The 15,410-nt window shown below is 48.6% G+C and overlaps 1 protein-coding gene across 3 annotated transcripts in view; it reads right to left on the bottom strand.

Moving 5' to 3' along the window:
* The window catches only part of fli1 (Fli-1 proto-oncogene, ETS transcription factor), a 69,584-nt gene extending 54,693 nt beyond the window's left edge, over positions 1-14,891 (bottom strand). For 2 of the 3 annotated variants that reach the window (XM_078426668.1, XM_078426669.1), the window contains exons 1-4: positions 14,071-14,210; positions 10,373-10,578; positions 6,962-7,116; positions 6,264-6,467 (exon numbers count right to left, since the gene is read on the bottom strand). In XM_078426668.1, the coding sequence (XP_078282794.1) occupies positions 6,264-6,467; positions 6,962-7,116; positions 10,373-10,578; positions 14,071-14,088 (583 nt within the window). In that variant the 5' untranslated portion in view covers positions 14,089-14,210. Of the gene's footprint in view, positions 1-6,263; positions 6,468-6,961; positions 7,117-10,372; positions 10,579-14,070; positions 14,211-14,853 lie in introns of those variants that run through there. The other variant, XM_078426670.1, reaches the window with a different exon arrangement.
* Between the last annotated feature and the right edge of the window lie 519 nt (positions 14,892-15,410).

The raw sequence follows: 15,410 nt of genomic DNA, 5'->3' as shown, positions 1-15,410 counted from the left end.
ACGTTCTCCCCGTGACCACGTGGGTTTTCTCAGAGATCTTCAGTTTCCTCCCACGCTCCAAAGACGTGCAGGTATGTAGGTTAATTGACTTGGTATTAATGTAAAAATTGTCCCTCGTGGGTGTAGGATAGTGTTGATCCACGATAGCGGGGATCGCTGGTCGGTGCAGACCAGATGGGCCGAATCTCTAAACTAAACTAAAGTAAAAAGTAGAGAAGTGTGAAAACAGTTTCTTCACAGCTGTTATCAGGCGACTGAATCTTCCCACCACAACCAGAGAGCAGTGCTGAACTACTGTCAGACTCTTTGGTGACCCTTGATCGGAGTTTGCTGGCTTTACCTTGCACTAAACATTATTCCCTCATCATGTAAATGGCTGGTTTGTTGTCTTTCCTGCTGCTCTGATGGATAGCGCGCAACAAAAGCTTTTCACTGTACTTCGGTACACGTGACAATAAACTGAACTGAAACTGAAATTGAAACTGAGTGAGCATCAACCTTTCGTTCTACATCAACTACCACCTTAATGAACAATAGACAATAGACAATAGGTGCAGGAGGAGGCCATTCGGCCCTTCGAGCCATTCAATGTGATCATGGCTGATCATTCTCAATCAGTACCCCGTTCCTGCCCTCTCCCCATACCCCCTAACTCCGCTATCCTTGAGAGCTCTATCTAGCTCTCTCTTGAATGCATTCAGAGAATTGGCCTCCACTGCCTTCTGAGGCAGAGAATTCCACAGATTCACAACTCTCTGACTGAAAAAGGTTTTCCTCATCTCAGTTCTAAATGGCCCTACCCCTTATCCTTAAACTGTGGCCCCTTGTTCTGGACTCCCCCAACATTGGGAACATGTTTCCTGCCTCTAACATGTCCAACCCCTTAATAATCTTATACGTTTCGATAAGATCTCCTCTCATCCTTCTGAATTCCAGTGTATACAAGCTTAGTCGCTCCAGTCTTTCAACATATGACAGTCCCGCCATTCCGGGAATTAACCTAGTAAACCTACGCTGCATGCCCTCAATAGCAAGAACATTCAAACCAATTCTACCGCGAGTTAATTACATGGACGCGGGAGCGATGAAGTGCCAGTTTAGCACCGCGACAGTGTGCGATTGGTTCAAACAGATCAAACTGCCAACCTTTGAAACAGTCGCCCAAAATAGTTAGCAACATTATACGTGTTTGCAAAAAGAAAAAATGCGAACACAAAGTGCTGGAGTAACGTTTGTCTTAAGAGACGTGACGGAAACTCGGTGGAAGAATATCACTTTAAGAATCTATTTCTGGCATTAAGCACTAATCTGCTGATGGGCCATTAGTTTGTTCTACTTCATGTAAAATATCGTGTAGGAAGGAACTGCAGATGCTGGTTTAAAGCGAAGATAGACACAAAAAGTTGGAGTAACTCAGCAGGACAGGCAGCATCTTTGGTGAGGTTCTGCAGACTGAGAATCAGGGGAGAGGGAGTCACAGAGAAATGGAAGGGCAAGGTGCGAAAACGAGACATCAAAGGGGATGCAGTTCCAGAAATGGTAGAGTAAATCACTGTTAGCGAGGGGAGGGTGACAAAGAAACACACAGAGATAATATTTAACCAGGGGGGCAATCAGACTTGTCAGAGAACTGGGAAGGGGGAGGGATGGAGAGAGAGAAGTCAATATTCATACCGCTGGGGTGTAAGCTGCCCAAGCGAAATATGAGATGTTGTTCCTCCACATTTCCCCTCCTCTGTGCAGTTATCCTGAAACTGCTATAACTGAGAAAAGCGTGAGAGCGGTTCCCATGGTGTGGGTCTGCCGGGCCCAGAGACCGCTTCCCAGGGCTCGGCCTGGCCTCCCGTCCAACGACACACACAAACACTACCAGACCCCAGACACCAGATTGCGTTTCCCTGGAGGGACACCAATGCCCGTCCACCCATGGGGTGGGGTAAAAAACAGTAAGTTCAAGACTAGGGGGAGCGATGGTCACTATAGACGGTGAACCTTGGTGATATAAGACTGCAGAAGCTGGTACAAATCGAAGGTATTTATTCACAAAATGCTGGAGTAACTCAGCGGGTCAGGCAGCATCTCAGGAGAGAAGGAATGGGCGACGTTTCGGGTCGAGCAACCCACACCATGGGAACCGTTCTCACGTTTCTCTCATTTAAAGCAGTTTCAGGAGAAGGATCTCGACCCGAAACGTCACCCATTCCCTCTCTCCTGAGATGCTGCCTGACCTGCTGAGTTACTCCAGCATTTTGTGAACCAAGCCACAATCACCACTGACTTTCTCCAAGGCGAGGGACCGGGTCAGCATTACATTCATCGAGTCACAGAGTGATACAGTGTGGAAACAGGCCCTTCGGCCCAACTTGCCCACACCGGCCAACGTGTCCCAGCTACACTAGTCCCACCTGCCCGCATTTGGTCCATATTCATCCACACCTGCCCGCCTCCCGTGGAGTTGGACAGAGAGATCCAAAAATGGCAAACTGCTGTGGTTCCTAAACTCACACCCACAGACCGCATAGAGACCGCATAGTCTCTCCTTAAACTGATCCCCCAGTCCTGCAACAAACCTAATGTGCGGGAAGGAACCGCAGATGCTGGTTTAAACGGAGATAGACACAAAATGCTGGAGTAATTCGGCGGGACAGGCAGCATCTCTGGAGAGAAGGATGCTCCAGTTTCAGGTTCAGGATGAAGAAGGGTCTCGACCCGAAACGTCACCCAGTCCTTCTCTCCATAGATGCTGCCTGACCCGCTGAGTTACTCCAGCATTTCGTGTCTATCCGACAACAAACCTCACGGGCCCCGCCATTTCACGTCCTTCTCAACCCTGTCCACGTCTAAGCAAAGACAAGTTCACTTCACAGCGCATGATAAGGCTTGTCACCAAGGTCTGACCGCTACACAAGACCAACGAGTCACCATCAGAAGATAATGCACCCACTTTCATTATATTCTGCAAATAAAGGCATGCTGCGAAATGCCGAAACTACCTTGGAATAAAACGCTAGGATCAAAGAGCATCGGCATAAAACACAACGGGCCCAGCAAGTCTAGAGTAGTGGGATTAATTCAGGTCAGGATACTGTTATATCAGCATGTCCTCCCGCAAATCAGCATTGCTTTCCAACCTTAGTCTGGGCATCAAGAGTCGTGTGTTATTGTCATATGTCCCAGACAGAACAATGACATTCGTACTTGCAACAGCACAACAGAATATGTAAACATGGTACTCTGTAAGCAATATAATACATGAGAAAAGCTCTCTCTCTCTCTCTCTCTCTCTCTCTCTCCCTACATATATATCTCACTCTAACTTTAGATAGTTCCTCTGTCCCTCCCGTCCCCTCCTCCTTCCCAGATCTCCCTCTATCTTCCTGTCTCCGCCTATATCCTTCCTTTGTCCCGCCCCCCTGACATCAGTCTGAAGAAGGGTCTCGACCCGAAACGTCACCCATTCCTTCTCTCCTGAGATGCTGCCTGACCTGCTGAGTTACTCCAGCATTTTGTAAATAAATACCTTCGATCTGTACCAGCATCTGCAGTTATCTTCTCATATATCTCACTCTGTGGACGTGAGTTTAGGAACCACAGCAGTTTGGCATTTTATATATATAAGGTAGACACAAAATGCTGGAGTAACTCAGGGGGTCAGGCTGCATCTCTGGAGAAAAGGAATGGGTGACGTTTCGGGTCACCTATTCCTTCTCTCCAGAGATGCCTCCTGACCCCCTGAGTTACTCAAGCATGTTGTATCTAACTTCGATCTAAACCAGCATCTGCAGTTCTTTCCTATATATGTGTGTGTTGTGTGCTGAACTTTTTCCATAGATAGACCATGTGTGTGTATATATATGTGTGTGATACATACACATATATACACGTTCATATATATATATATACACATTTACCATGCTCATGTATGTGTATATAGCAGCCACACGTGCACACACACACATATATATATATATATATATATGTATATATACGAATGCATATATATATATATTCTCTCTCTCTCTCTCTCTCTGTTAGTGTGTGTGTGTGTGTGTGTGTGTGTGTGTGTGTGTGTGTGTGTGTGTGTGTGCGTGCGTGCGTGTGTGTGTAAGTGTGTACATACACACAAAACAAACAACAATAGTGCAGACAAAACCAATGTCTAGGTAGTTGGGAGCTTATTTGTGGCCCTGCTGGCTACATCGATTGCTGATCAGAAGCAAATCAGTTGAGGCAGAGGAACTCCCCACAGCGGTGAGCAGAAAGAGGTTGGATGGGATTCGTTGGTAACCGGATCACAGTGAAAACTCGATATTGTTCCCAACATTTGTGAACATATAAAAATATAGGAATGTCTCTGTGACCCGCCAGACTGCCTTCTGAATCCGTGTCATTCCCACTGAGTTCAGCCTCGGAGCAAACTCACATTTTAGCTGTAACGTCTGATAGAGAAACACATACACATAGTATAAGAAAATAACTGCAGATGCTGGTACAAATCGAAGGTGTTTATTCACAAAATGCTGGAGTAACTCAGCAGGTCAGGCAGCATCTCAGGAGAGAAGGAATGGGTGACGTTTCGGGTCGAGACCTGCTGAGTTACTCCAGCATTTTGTGAATAAACACATACACATTCACAGCTGAATACCCGAAGCCACTTCTCAAACAGCCTGACTTTAGAGACGCAGGGGTATCTTCTGCCCGCTAAAACAAATAACTCGGCAACGCACACCGACCGCATCGATGCCTCGGCCTGAGAAGGTTCACATTTGCAGGCGGAATGTCGAGCGAAGGGCTACCGTTGCTCATCGCACAACAACAATCTTACACCCACTACATTTCGTTCCCAATCCCACACCGACTGCACAATAGAGTATATTTCAAACGGGCATAAAGTGAACGAGTAACCCCTGCACTCTGTGCCATTTTGTGTATTAACCAGCATCTGGAGTTCTTTGTTTCTACAGTATATTCCAAATGGTTCTGAATTCAAAGATTCTTCAGGACTGAAGAATCATCAATATCTCTGGAGAAAAGGGACAGGTGACGTTTCAGATCTGAATTCCTTTTCTCCAGAGATGCTGTCCTCCAGCTTTTTTTGTGTCTATCTTCGGTTTAAACCAGCATCTGCAGTTACTTCCTACACATGACTCTTTAGGACTAACAGGTTTAGAGAAATTGGTTTCATGGACAGGGAAGGGATATTAGAATGCAGGAGAAACTAGTTCAATGTATACCTCGGACAAATACATTTTGTTCGTTTAATTATACGTGAAATTTATATTTATTTGAAACATGCTTTCAGTAATATGGTGGATTTGCAAACTTGTGCTCGGGTTTTGTAGTTTTATAAATAAGTATTTCAGTGCCAGCTTTTGATGCAACTAGTTTGACTCCTGCAAGCTGCCTCTTGCATTGTGAACGCACCAGATCACAAACAAGGCGACAACTTCAAGCAGTTGCAACGGTAATGAAACGCAAGCAGTCGCCCGACATGCGAGCCCGCTCCTTCTCCCCGGCCTTTCACCCCTCTCTGCTGTTAACCTCCTCGCCGCCAAATCGGCGATTCTCCAAAACTGGAAGCTGTAAGATTCGACCACTGACACGGGTTTCGATGGACGACATGGATGTAGGGTGCGCTCAAACTCCATGAACGACCCCTCCGGAGAATCACCGCCACAGTTCTTTGGAAAGTTGCGGATATTTCAATAAAGTTGGACCGCACAAGGCGTGAAGATTAGTTTTTACTCCCAAGTCAAGTCGAATTAAGTTTCATATACACATATACAACGAGGTACATGTACAGTAGACATATTGCTGGCAGATTTTCCATCGGATTCATTCCATAACTTATTATTTTCAATATTTGCAGCAGGGAATACAGGATATTGTCATATTTCCCGCTGCCCATCAAATGGCAACGTATTCAATGTATGTTCTCGTTTCCTCTGCAATACTTAAGCGGTGGATGACAAACAGCGAAGAACAGTAAATTACTGACAGACACAAAATGCTGGAGAAACTCAGCGGGTCAGACAGCATCTCTGGAGAGAAGGAATGGGTGACGTTTCGGGTCGAGACCCTTCTTAAATCTGAAACGTCACCTGTTCCTTCTCTCCAGAGATGCTGTCTGACCCGCTGAGTTACTCCAGCGTTTTGTGTCTACCTTGGGTTTAAACCAGCACCTGCAGTTCCTTCCTACCAGTAAATCACTGAGCATTGTAAGACACACCGCTGATAAAGAAGTGAGATGGTCCAGTACTTACTTTCCCTGAGGTAATTGAGATGAGAGAGGAGGACCTCGGCGTTGTACAGAGAGGTCAGGCGGAGGAAGTCCTCTTTGTCCATTTTGCAGAGTTCCTTGCCGTCGATGTTGTGGAAGATGCCGGTGTCCACTTCCAACAGCCCGTACTCCTTGATTGCCCACTCCAGCCACTGCCGCACATGCTCCTGGCTCCAGAGTGTGGGATCTGTGGAACATCAACCAAGCTCAGTAAACGCATCCAATGTCCTGCACAACCCCGCGCCGCCTCCAATGTACTCACTCCCCAGTCGGCACGTTGTTTTAGTTAAGGGGGCAGTTCCGTTTTTTGTAACATGCAGTAAGCGATGGGGGCTATCTACCAGCCAGCCCGCCACTGGTTTACTCATTCCAGATGTGTGCAACCCACTCGGCTAATTTCTGGTATTAGCAATTCAGTGGATAATTGGTTCAAAGTTGGTCAATCTCTGCTTTGTGGTAGGGGTTTTGTTTTTGTTTTTTTTACTGACGTTTCTCTTCAAAATATTAACACCGGACAGATGGGCATCTCGCGGGTGGAGAAACAGCCACCGCTGTGGGAGAAGCAAATATCCCCCCGCCCCCCCCCCCCCCCCCCCCCCCCCACGGTGGGCCCAGAGACAAGTGGACCACCTCTTCCCCCCTCCGCCCGACCACTCCGCCCCCCTGTTGCTGACTAACTACCTGCCGGGACGATGACTCTCCTCTCGTTGGTGGTCATGTTTGGCGGAGGTGGGCCGTCTTTTTCGTCCATGTAACTGCTGTAACTCATAGAGTTGCCCTCGGTGCCGCTCGCCAGCTTGTTACACTTCGCCACGCTGCAGTCCACGGGCGAGTCCCTGTCAGCGAAAGTCATGGGGCGGGGTGAATGGAGAGGGGGGGAAAGAAGAACTTTTCAATTGGAGCACAGAGCGGTACAGCTTAGGGAGGAACTGCAGATGCTGCCTCACGCCGAAGATAAGACACCGAATGCTGGAGTAACTCAGCGGGACAGGCAGCATCTCTGGAGAGAGGGAATGGGTCTGAGCAAAGGTCTCGACTCGAAACGTCAACCATTCCTTCTATTCAGAGATGCCGCCTGTCCCGCTGAGTGACTCCATCGTTTTGGTGCCCTGCAGGTAAAAGATCCTTCGGCCCATAATGTCTGTACCCGACGTGACGCCAAGTTGGACTAATCTCATCTGCCTGCACATGGATTGTATCCCTCCACTCCCTGTATCTTGGTGGTGCCTCTTAAACTCCTTAATGGTATCTGCCTCCACCGTCATCTCCTATAAACGTTGCCCTTCTCGCCTTAAACCTCTAGTCTTTGATACATCCACCCAGAGTTTTAAAAAAAAGTTCTGACTGTCTACCCTATCTATGCCTCTCATAATGTAATATATTTCTATCAGGTATCCCCCTTAACCTCCGACGCTCCAGGGGAAATATGAGGTTCTTGTGATGTTCCCTGGTCACGACACGTTCACTACTCACTGCCTTCTACGTTATAAATGGTGCGCCAGACCGCAGAAAACCAATTCATGCGTATTTACATTTATAAAATGTGCTTCAATTGTCATCAAGGGAATCGGAAAAGGGTCGCAAAGCAGAGTTAGACAAGATGCGATGGAGCAGGTGTCCCATTCCAGAGACTTGAGGGCAAAATATCCAAGCTGTTATTCCAGTGCCATATTAATGGCTGATGCCCTTCCAATGGAATTTTACACCTAGACAATTCACTCTCCCAACCGGGCAAAAAGTGTCTCATGGCTTCAGCTAAAGTGGAGAAGAATGAGTGGGGGGGGGGGGGGGGGGGAGCGTGGGGGGTCACCAACACGCTCATCCAATTAAAAACAATCTAAACAATTAAGTCAATGAGCAAGGTACAAAGGGCTGGAGTGGCTCAGAGGGTCGATCAGCATCTGAGGAGGGAATGAACAGACTCAGTTACCCATCAGATATTCTTCTGGGGACTGGGAAAGGTCGGCAGCTCATTCACCTGACCCGCTGAGTTACTCCGGCACGTTGTGCTTCGCTCAAGATTCCAGCATCTGCAGTTCCCCTTGACTCCGCGTTACAATTAGTTCATTGCTTTCCCGTTACAACAGCGACCGAACTTCAAAGCGACTCAAGTAGCTGCAGAGTGTAGAGTGTGGTGGGTATTTTGTAACCAGGCGAGTATTGACGAGGCGTGTACCAGAGAGCGCGAGTTCAAATCCCACCCAGCCAAATTGGCAATGTAAATCCAAACACAAAAAATATGGAATCAGTAAAAGTGCTGACATTATATAAACTCCCTCGCCCCCCGCTGGCACCAAACAACTTACTATATCTGCGAGAGAATGAAACTGGCTACAATTCAACCGTCTGAACTATTATCGATTTCACGGGACCTATTTAAGGTTATGTGTCGACTGTCGGCATGAGGAAGTTTGGGAAGGGCCTGTTGGCCAAGCGCCTGTTTCCTTGGTGGTAGAACCTATTACCAGAACTCACCGGTCTGACCTACTATCGATTCCATTTGTAAAGTGAGCCAGCAACCTCGCTGTGGAAGGGTCCGCCGTCATTTTACGAGCACAAGTGGGAATGGTCCTTGTCTGCCGACTTAGAGCATGTACAAGATTGAGCCCCATGCAATCCCAACAGCCAAGGTGCAGTCACCACCCATCACTCAAGTTAGCTGTGGTTACAGACATTTTGACCTATTTGTTCAGGGTTATCGCTGGCCCTCTCTGCTAAACGGCGACGTCCTTTCGGCCCAGAGGGAGCTGACCCCCCCCCCCCCCCCCCCCCCCCCATCTCCAGCTGACAATGGAGACACCAAGAGCTGCAAATGTTGGCATCTGGAGAAAAACACAAAGAGCTGGAGGAACCCAATGGGTCAGGCAGCAACCGTGGAAGGGCATGCGTAGGCGACGTCCCGGGCCAGGACCTTCACAAGACTGATGTGTCTGAAGATCTCCAATATGCCAGCCTGGGGAAACGTGGCCTGTCCATTGCCCTTCACCGACGCTGCCTCGTCTGCTGGGTTCCTCCAGGGCTTTGTCTTTCAGCAAACAGTCAGACTCTGGGGCGGACAGGCAGCAAGGTGCGTTACTGAGAGGCTCGAGGGACTAAAGAGAACGCATTATTTTCTTATGAATTGCTAGGAGTATTCCGCAGGTATCCACGTTGGAAGGATAAAGGAAGTTTGGTTTCAGTGTACATCTTACAAATGCAATGGGCCTAGAGTAACTCAGCGGGTCAGGCAGCATCTCTGGAGAGAAGGGATAGGTGACGTCTCGGGTCTATCTTCGGTGTAAACCAGCATCTACAGTTCCTTCCTACACATGACAATGGCCCTACTTAATTACACAGAAATGCCCTCCCTGGAGGCTCGTTTCTATGGTAAGAAGGCAACGGTGCGCTAATTCCTATTTAGTGCAGTTATTTACAAACTTGGCACGTCAACGGAACAGGTTGGTGGGCTAAAGTCGAAAGAAGGGTCTCGACCCGAAAGATCACCCATTCCTTTGATCCAGAGATGCTGCGTTGCCCGCTGATGAGTTGCTACAGAATTTTGTGTCTCTCCAAGCTGGTGGGAAGAAACTCCGAGATCATCATATCAAGAACCTTTGCAACATCTCGGCTGTGCAGAGGGTAAGAGTAAATTTGAACAGAGTGACAATAGACAATAGGTGCAGGAGGAGGCCATTCGGCCCTTCGAGCCAGCACCGCCATTCAATGTGATCATGGCCGATCATTCTCAATCAGTACCCCGTTCCTGCCTTCTCCCCATACCCCCTGACTCCGCTATCCTTGAGAGCTCTATCTAGCTCTCTCTTGAGTGCATTCAGAGAATTGGCCTCCACTGCCTTCTGAGGCAGAGAATTCCACAGATTCACAACTCTCTGACTGAAAAAGTGTTTCCTCATCTCAGTTCTAAGTGTTGGGAGCAGGGCTTGTGGGGTGGTGCGTGCGGGCTAGGCAGAGTTGAAACACAAAAACAAACTTACACATTGAGCCGGCAGAGATAAGATTAGACAGGGTCAAGGGGGGACTTGGATGTTAAGATGTTGAGGAGAGGTCAGGAATCGCATTGCCCGAGTAAGGAGCATGTAGCTCCGCCATTACCTGGAGCCGTTAATGTGGTCATACTCTCGCTTGATATTGGTCCTGACGGGTTGATTGATCCATTCTTGTTGCGGCAAAGGGTTAATCTTGTTCGTTGGTCCATAGTCGGCGGCGGCTGAAGCCGTCATATCCGACTTGGGAAGCTGAGCCGCGACGTACGTGGTGTCGAACAGGGACTGGTCGTCGCTCACAACGGACAGGGCCTCCTGGCGAACACAGCAAAAACAGGAGGGCAAAGCGTGAGACAGTTACAGTGACCCACACACACGACTGGCACCTCACAGCTGAAGCAGGGAGACTAGCACACAGAGCGTCCACATCCCCCTCACCAACATTGTAGGAAGGAACTGCAGATGCTGGTTTACACCGAAGATGGGCACAAAACGCTGGAGTAACTCAGCGGGTCAGGCAGCATCTCTGGAGAGAAGGAATGGGTGACGTTTCTGGCCGAGACCCTTCTTCAGAAAAAAAAGTCTCGACCCCATTCCTTCTCAACAGAGATGCAACATTGTCATGTAGACGGCGAGCTGAATAGACAAAGTAAGTCCAATGGACCATCAAATAACATGAGAAGTATTCGCCGTCACTTGTAGGCATAATGCTTTGTTATCCCGTGTCCCCGGCCCCGCGTGTACCCGGGATAACTCTGTGGGTTCACGTGCTACAGTGTGAGGTGTATCATTTCCATTCGCTCCGTATCTATTGATGGGGCACATTGGGACTCTACGATATTCCGTTTAAAACAGAAAGACACACAAACATTTAAGCGGGTTGGAGAACGTTGAATGTTACAGGGGGAACGTTGCTCCTCGATTGATCCTCCTCAACTTCTATAAAACATGGAACGCGTTGGGAATGGTTGAGATGCGCTAACACTTTAGGGCAGTCACGGTGGCGAAACGATAGAGTTGCAGCGAATGAGACCAGGGTTCGATCCCGACTATGGGCGCTGTCTGTACGGAGTTTGTACGTTCTCCCCGTGACCGCGTGGGTTTTCTCCGAGATCTTCGGTTTTCACCCACACTCCAAAGGCCAACAGGTTTGTAGGTTAATTGGCTTGGTAAATGTAAAAATTGTCCCTAGTGTGTCGTAGGATAATGTTAATGTGCGGGGATAGCTGGTCGGCGTGGACCCGCTGGGCCGAAGGGCCTGTTTCCGCGCTGTATTTCTAAACTAAATTACACCAAACTTTGGAGGAAAGCGGTGCAATGTCTGGGTGTGGATTGAATGTTGGTTTTGGCAGAATAGTTTTGCAACAAATTAAGGTGGTAAGAACACTGTGGGCAGGAGGGGAATGGTGAAAGGTGTCCTTGGTGTTTGGGTAGATCATGTGGAGGGAATGTCTGGGTTACAGGCCAACGGCAAACATCAGTGAAGCACCAAAGATAGACACAAAGTACTGGATGAACAATGTGAGGAAGGTTTCAGACCCGAAACGTCACCCATTATTTTCTTTCTCCAGAGATGTCGCCTGACCCGCGAAGTTACTCCAACATTTTGTGTCTATCTGCTGGAGTAACTCAGCGGCTCAGGCAACATCTCGAGAGATAGTGGATAGCTGAGGTTTCGGGTCGGGACCCTTCTTCAGGCTATCCTTTATCCCCAGGGATGCTGCCTGACCCGCCGAGTTACTCCCAGCGCTTTGTCATAGGCCTTAAGGTCATAAGTGATAGGAGCAGAATTAAGCCATTCGGCCCATCAAGTCTACTCCGCCATCCAATCATGGCTGATGTATCTCCACCTACACACCCCATTCTTCTGCCTTGACACCCGCGCTAATCAAAAAATCTCTCTATCTCTGCCTTAAATATATATCCATTGACACAGCCTTCTGTGGCAAAGAATCCCACGGATTCGCCACCCTTTGTGCCCTGTCAGCTCTCAACGGTCGTGGGCGCAGTCCAAGCCAGGGCGCACTGAGCCGAGCCAAAGGGCGATAAGTGGAAGGGAGAGGAATCTGGAGTGGTTGACAGACCAAGTTGCCATTAAAAACAATGAACGCGCTGACAAACACGCAACACATACACCCTGACTTGCATTTAGGGAGTGCAGCGTCTGCAAGGACTTCGTTCTTTCATCTTTAGTGGATTAAGGAAAGGGAAATCTGTCAGGAAACATGGGTGTAAAGAACGGAAGTGTATGTTTGGTCGATAAGGACGGAGGATTGATGACAAACCTGGTGTTCAGTTATGAGTCAATCAAACCTGTAACTAGAGTACACACACAAAACGTTGGAGTAACTCAGCGGTTCAGGCAGCATCTCTGGAGAGATGGACAAAGGTGACGTTTCGGGTCAAGACCCTTCTTCAGAATGAAAGTCAGAGGAAAGGGAAACGAGAGATACGGACAATGATGTAGAGAGATATAGAACAATGAATGAAAGATATGCAACAAAAAAAAGTACCGATGATAAAGGAAACAGCCCATTGTTAACTGTTTGTTGGGTGGAGAACGAGGAGCTGGTGCGACTTGGGTGGGGAGGGGGTGGTGGTGGAGAGGGAGAGGAATGCGGGGGTTACTAGAAGTGAGAGAAATCAATATTCATACCATTGGGCTGTAAACTGCCCAGGCGAAATATTTAACCAGTGAAGAAGGGTCTCGATCCGAAACGTCACCCATTCCTTCTCTCCTGAGATGCTGCCTGACCCGCTGAGTTACTCCAGCATTTTGTGAAATAAATACCTTCGATTTGTACCAGCGTCTGCAGTTATTTTCTTATATTATTTAACCAGTGTAATGTCTCCGTTTGTACAGTGCTCGCCCTCTGCTAGTTCTCTCGTTTGTATTTCTGTGACTGGTTCCCTTGCTGCAGATTCCGTGGGACCCGCTTCATACGGAGGCATCTCGCAATTACAGATTGAACATCTGAGACAAATAAATTCTGTCTGTAAACTGCAGATGGCGGGACACGCTGCGCCGAAGCACAGAGCTGGGAAAAATACGCGTCTAGTCTCAAAGCGATCAAACAAATGTTAAACACATGAACTGGGCGATTGCATGCTTGCTCGGCGCACCGCACTGCACCGCACCTCTGTTTGAGGAGTGAAGAGTCTCGCTCGGGCTGTGAGCCATGTAGCGTTACAAAGACCCCCAGATTGCTGGAGTAAGTCAGTCAGCGTCTGCAGTCGCTTCCAACACAGCCACGGAACGTTGCTTAGTTGGTGAGAGTCCCAACCATCGTGGGGGCAGGTCTTGGTCAACTTGCGTTTGAGTCCTCGGATCCCCCACCACCCCCCCACCCCCCTCCACACTCCTCTCCCCCTGCATCCATCCCGAGTCAGTGATGGGCAAGTTTGCGAGCAGCGTCCACATTGGGAACACGCTACACAAGTAAATAAGTGGAGCGCCGCTCCCTCGGTGATTTAGGCTGACCCTTACCGGGACTCCACCCCCCCCCCCCACCCCCTCCCCCCTCACCCCCGGACGCCCAATGTCACAGGCGCCGCCACTGACTAAGACTGAGTCTCCGACTCCGGGTTTGGGGGGTTTGAAAGGAAAAGGAAATTTAGCAGGACGTGGAAGAATGAGGAAATCGGATTACCGCTGTGGGCTGGAAAGTTGCTGAGGGAAAGGGGCCGGTTACGAGGCGCAGATGACGGGGGAGCCACTGAAACACTCCCCCCCCCCCCCCCCCACCCCTTCCCCCCCCCCCCCCACCCCCCCCCCCCCCACCCCCCCCACCCCCACCCCACCCTTACCGAAATCGTGCCGTCCATTTCACCCGTTTTCTTCCCTTTTCCCCAAATCGGAACAATATGCCAAACATGACACAGCCAGGACAGGAGGTAATCGCAAGCGCGATAGTTTGTCGGTCAGGAGAGGTAACCGGATGAAAGATTGGCAATTCTGGGAAGTGAAGTCAGCCGTTTGAGAGGAAGCCGCTGAACCAATGATGGGGGCTTATTACACATGTTTTTAAAGCAGGATATTTTGGCAGTCAAGATAAGGAAAGAGAAACAATCGCGATTTTCTCCTTTCCGCGTTTTCCTGTCGGGAAGCGTCGCTCAAACTAAAGCCGGGGTCGATCACTGCCTCACCAACACACACACTCTCTCTCTCTCTCCTTCACACAACCCCTCCGCTTAACCCGAAAGCTTGCAGGCTAACCCCCCTTTTAAAAAAAAACTTCAAAATAAACTATCAACTATTTTTTATTAATGTGCCACACACACAACAACCCGAGGGGTGTTTTCTACAGCGCGTTTCCTGCTGTTTCTGACGAACAAGTCGGATTATTCACATTCACAAATAAACTAACAACCACGAGGGACAGACAGACAGAACAACCAACGCCGCTAACAAGAACGGCAGGAAAAACAAAGTTTTTCAAAAGAACCTAAAACTTATAAAAGTGCCGATCAAATCTCTATCCCCTTTAAAAACAGCAAACACCCTTAACACCGGCAATCTTTTCTTTATACAAACTCAACCTTTTTTAAAAACATTTTCCGAAACAGTATAATTTAGAATGAAGAAGTTACCTGGTGAAACTTTTATACATTTAGGTGCATTTATGTGAAATCCCCCGTTATGTCTAGACTTCGTGCTCCTGTTATTTGAACGAGTCCACAGGTCTCCAGTCTCCTTATTCGATCTTTTTTTTCTCCCCCTCACTCTCTCTCTCTCTCTCTCTCTCCCCCCCTTCACTAAATTGGCGAGTTACATTTACAGCACCCTCCCCCCCTCTGAAATTATACTCATCAATCCAGCCGGCTTTTCAGTGTAGCTGCAGCTGGGGAGACCGCGGGAGGGTCGCGGTGTACAAGTGACTGTTCCACCCATTGACAATTATCCGTCCTACATTTACACTCCTTCGATCAGTCATTGAAACCCGGCCTCCGTACCCCGAGCCCCGATTAACCCTCAGTTTAATGTGAAGGTGCGTGTAGGCAGGAACTGCAGATGCCGGTTTAGACCGAAGATAGACACAAAGCGCTGGAGTAACTCAGCCGGACAGGCAGCATCTCTGGAGAGAAGGTATGGGTGACGACTGAAGACTTCTTCAGTCTGAAGAAGGGTCTCGACTCTAAACGTCACC

This window comes from Rhinoraja longicauda, chromosome 32 (genome assembly GCF_053455715.1).
Source record: "Rhinoraja longicauda isolate Sanriku21f chromosome 32, sRhiLon1.1, whole genome shotgun sequence".
Classification (NCBI taxonomy): domain Eukaryota; kingdom Metazoa; phylum Chordata; class Chondrichthyes; order Rajiformes; family Arhynchobatidae; genus Rhinoraja; species Rhinoraja longicauda.
This window is presented reverse-complemented; position numbering and strand designations above follow the sequence as displayed.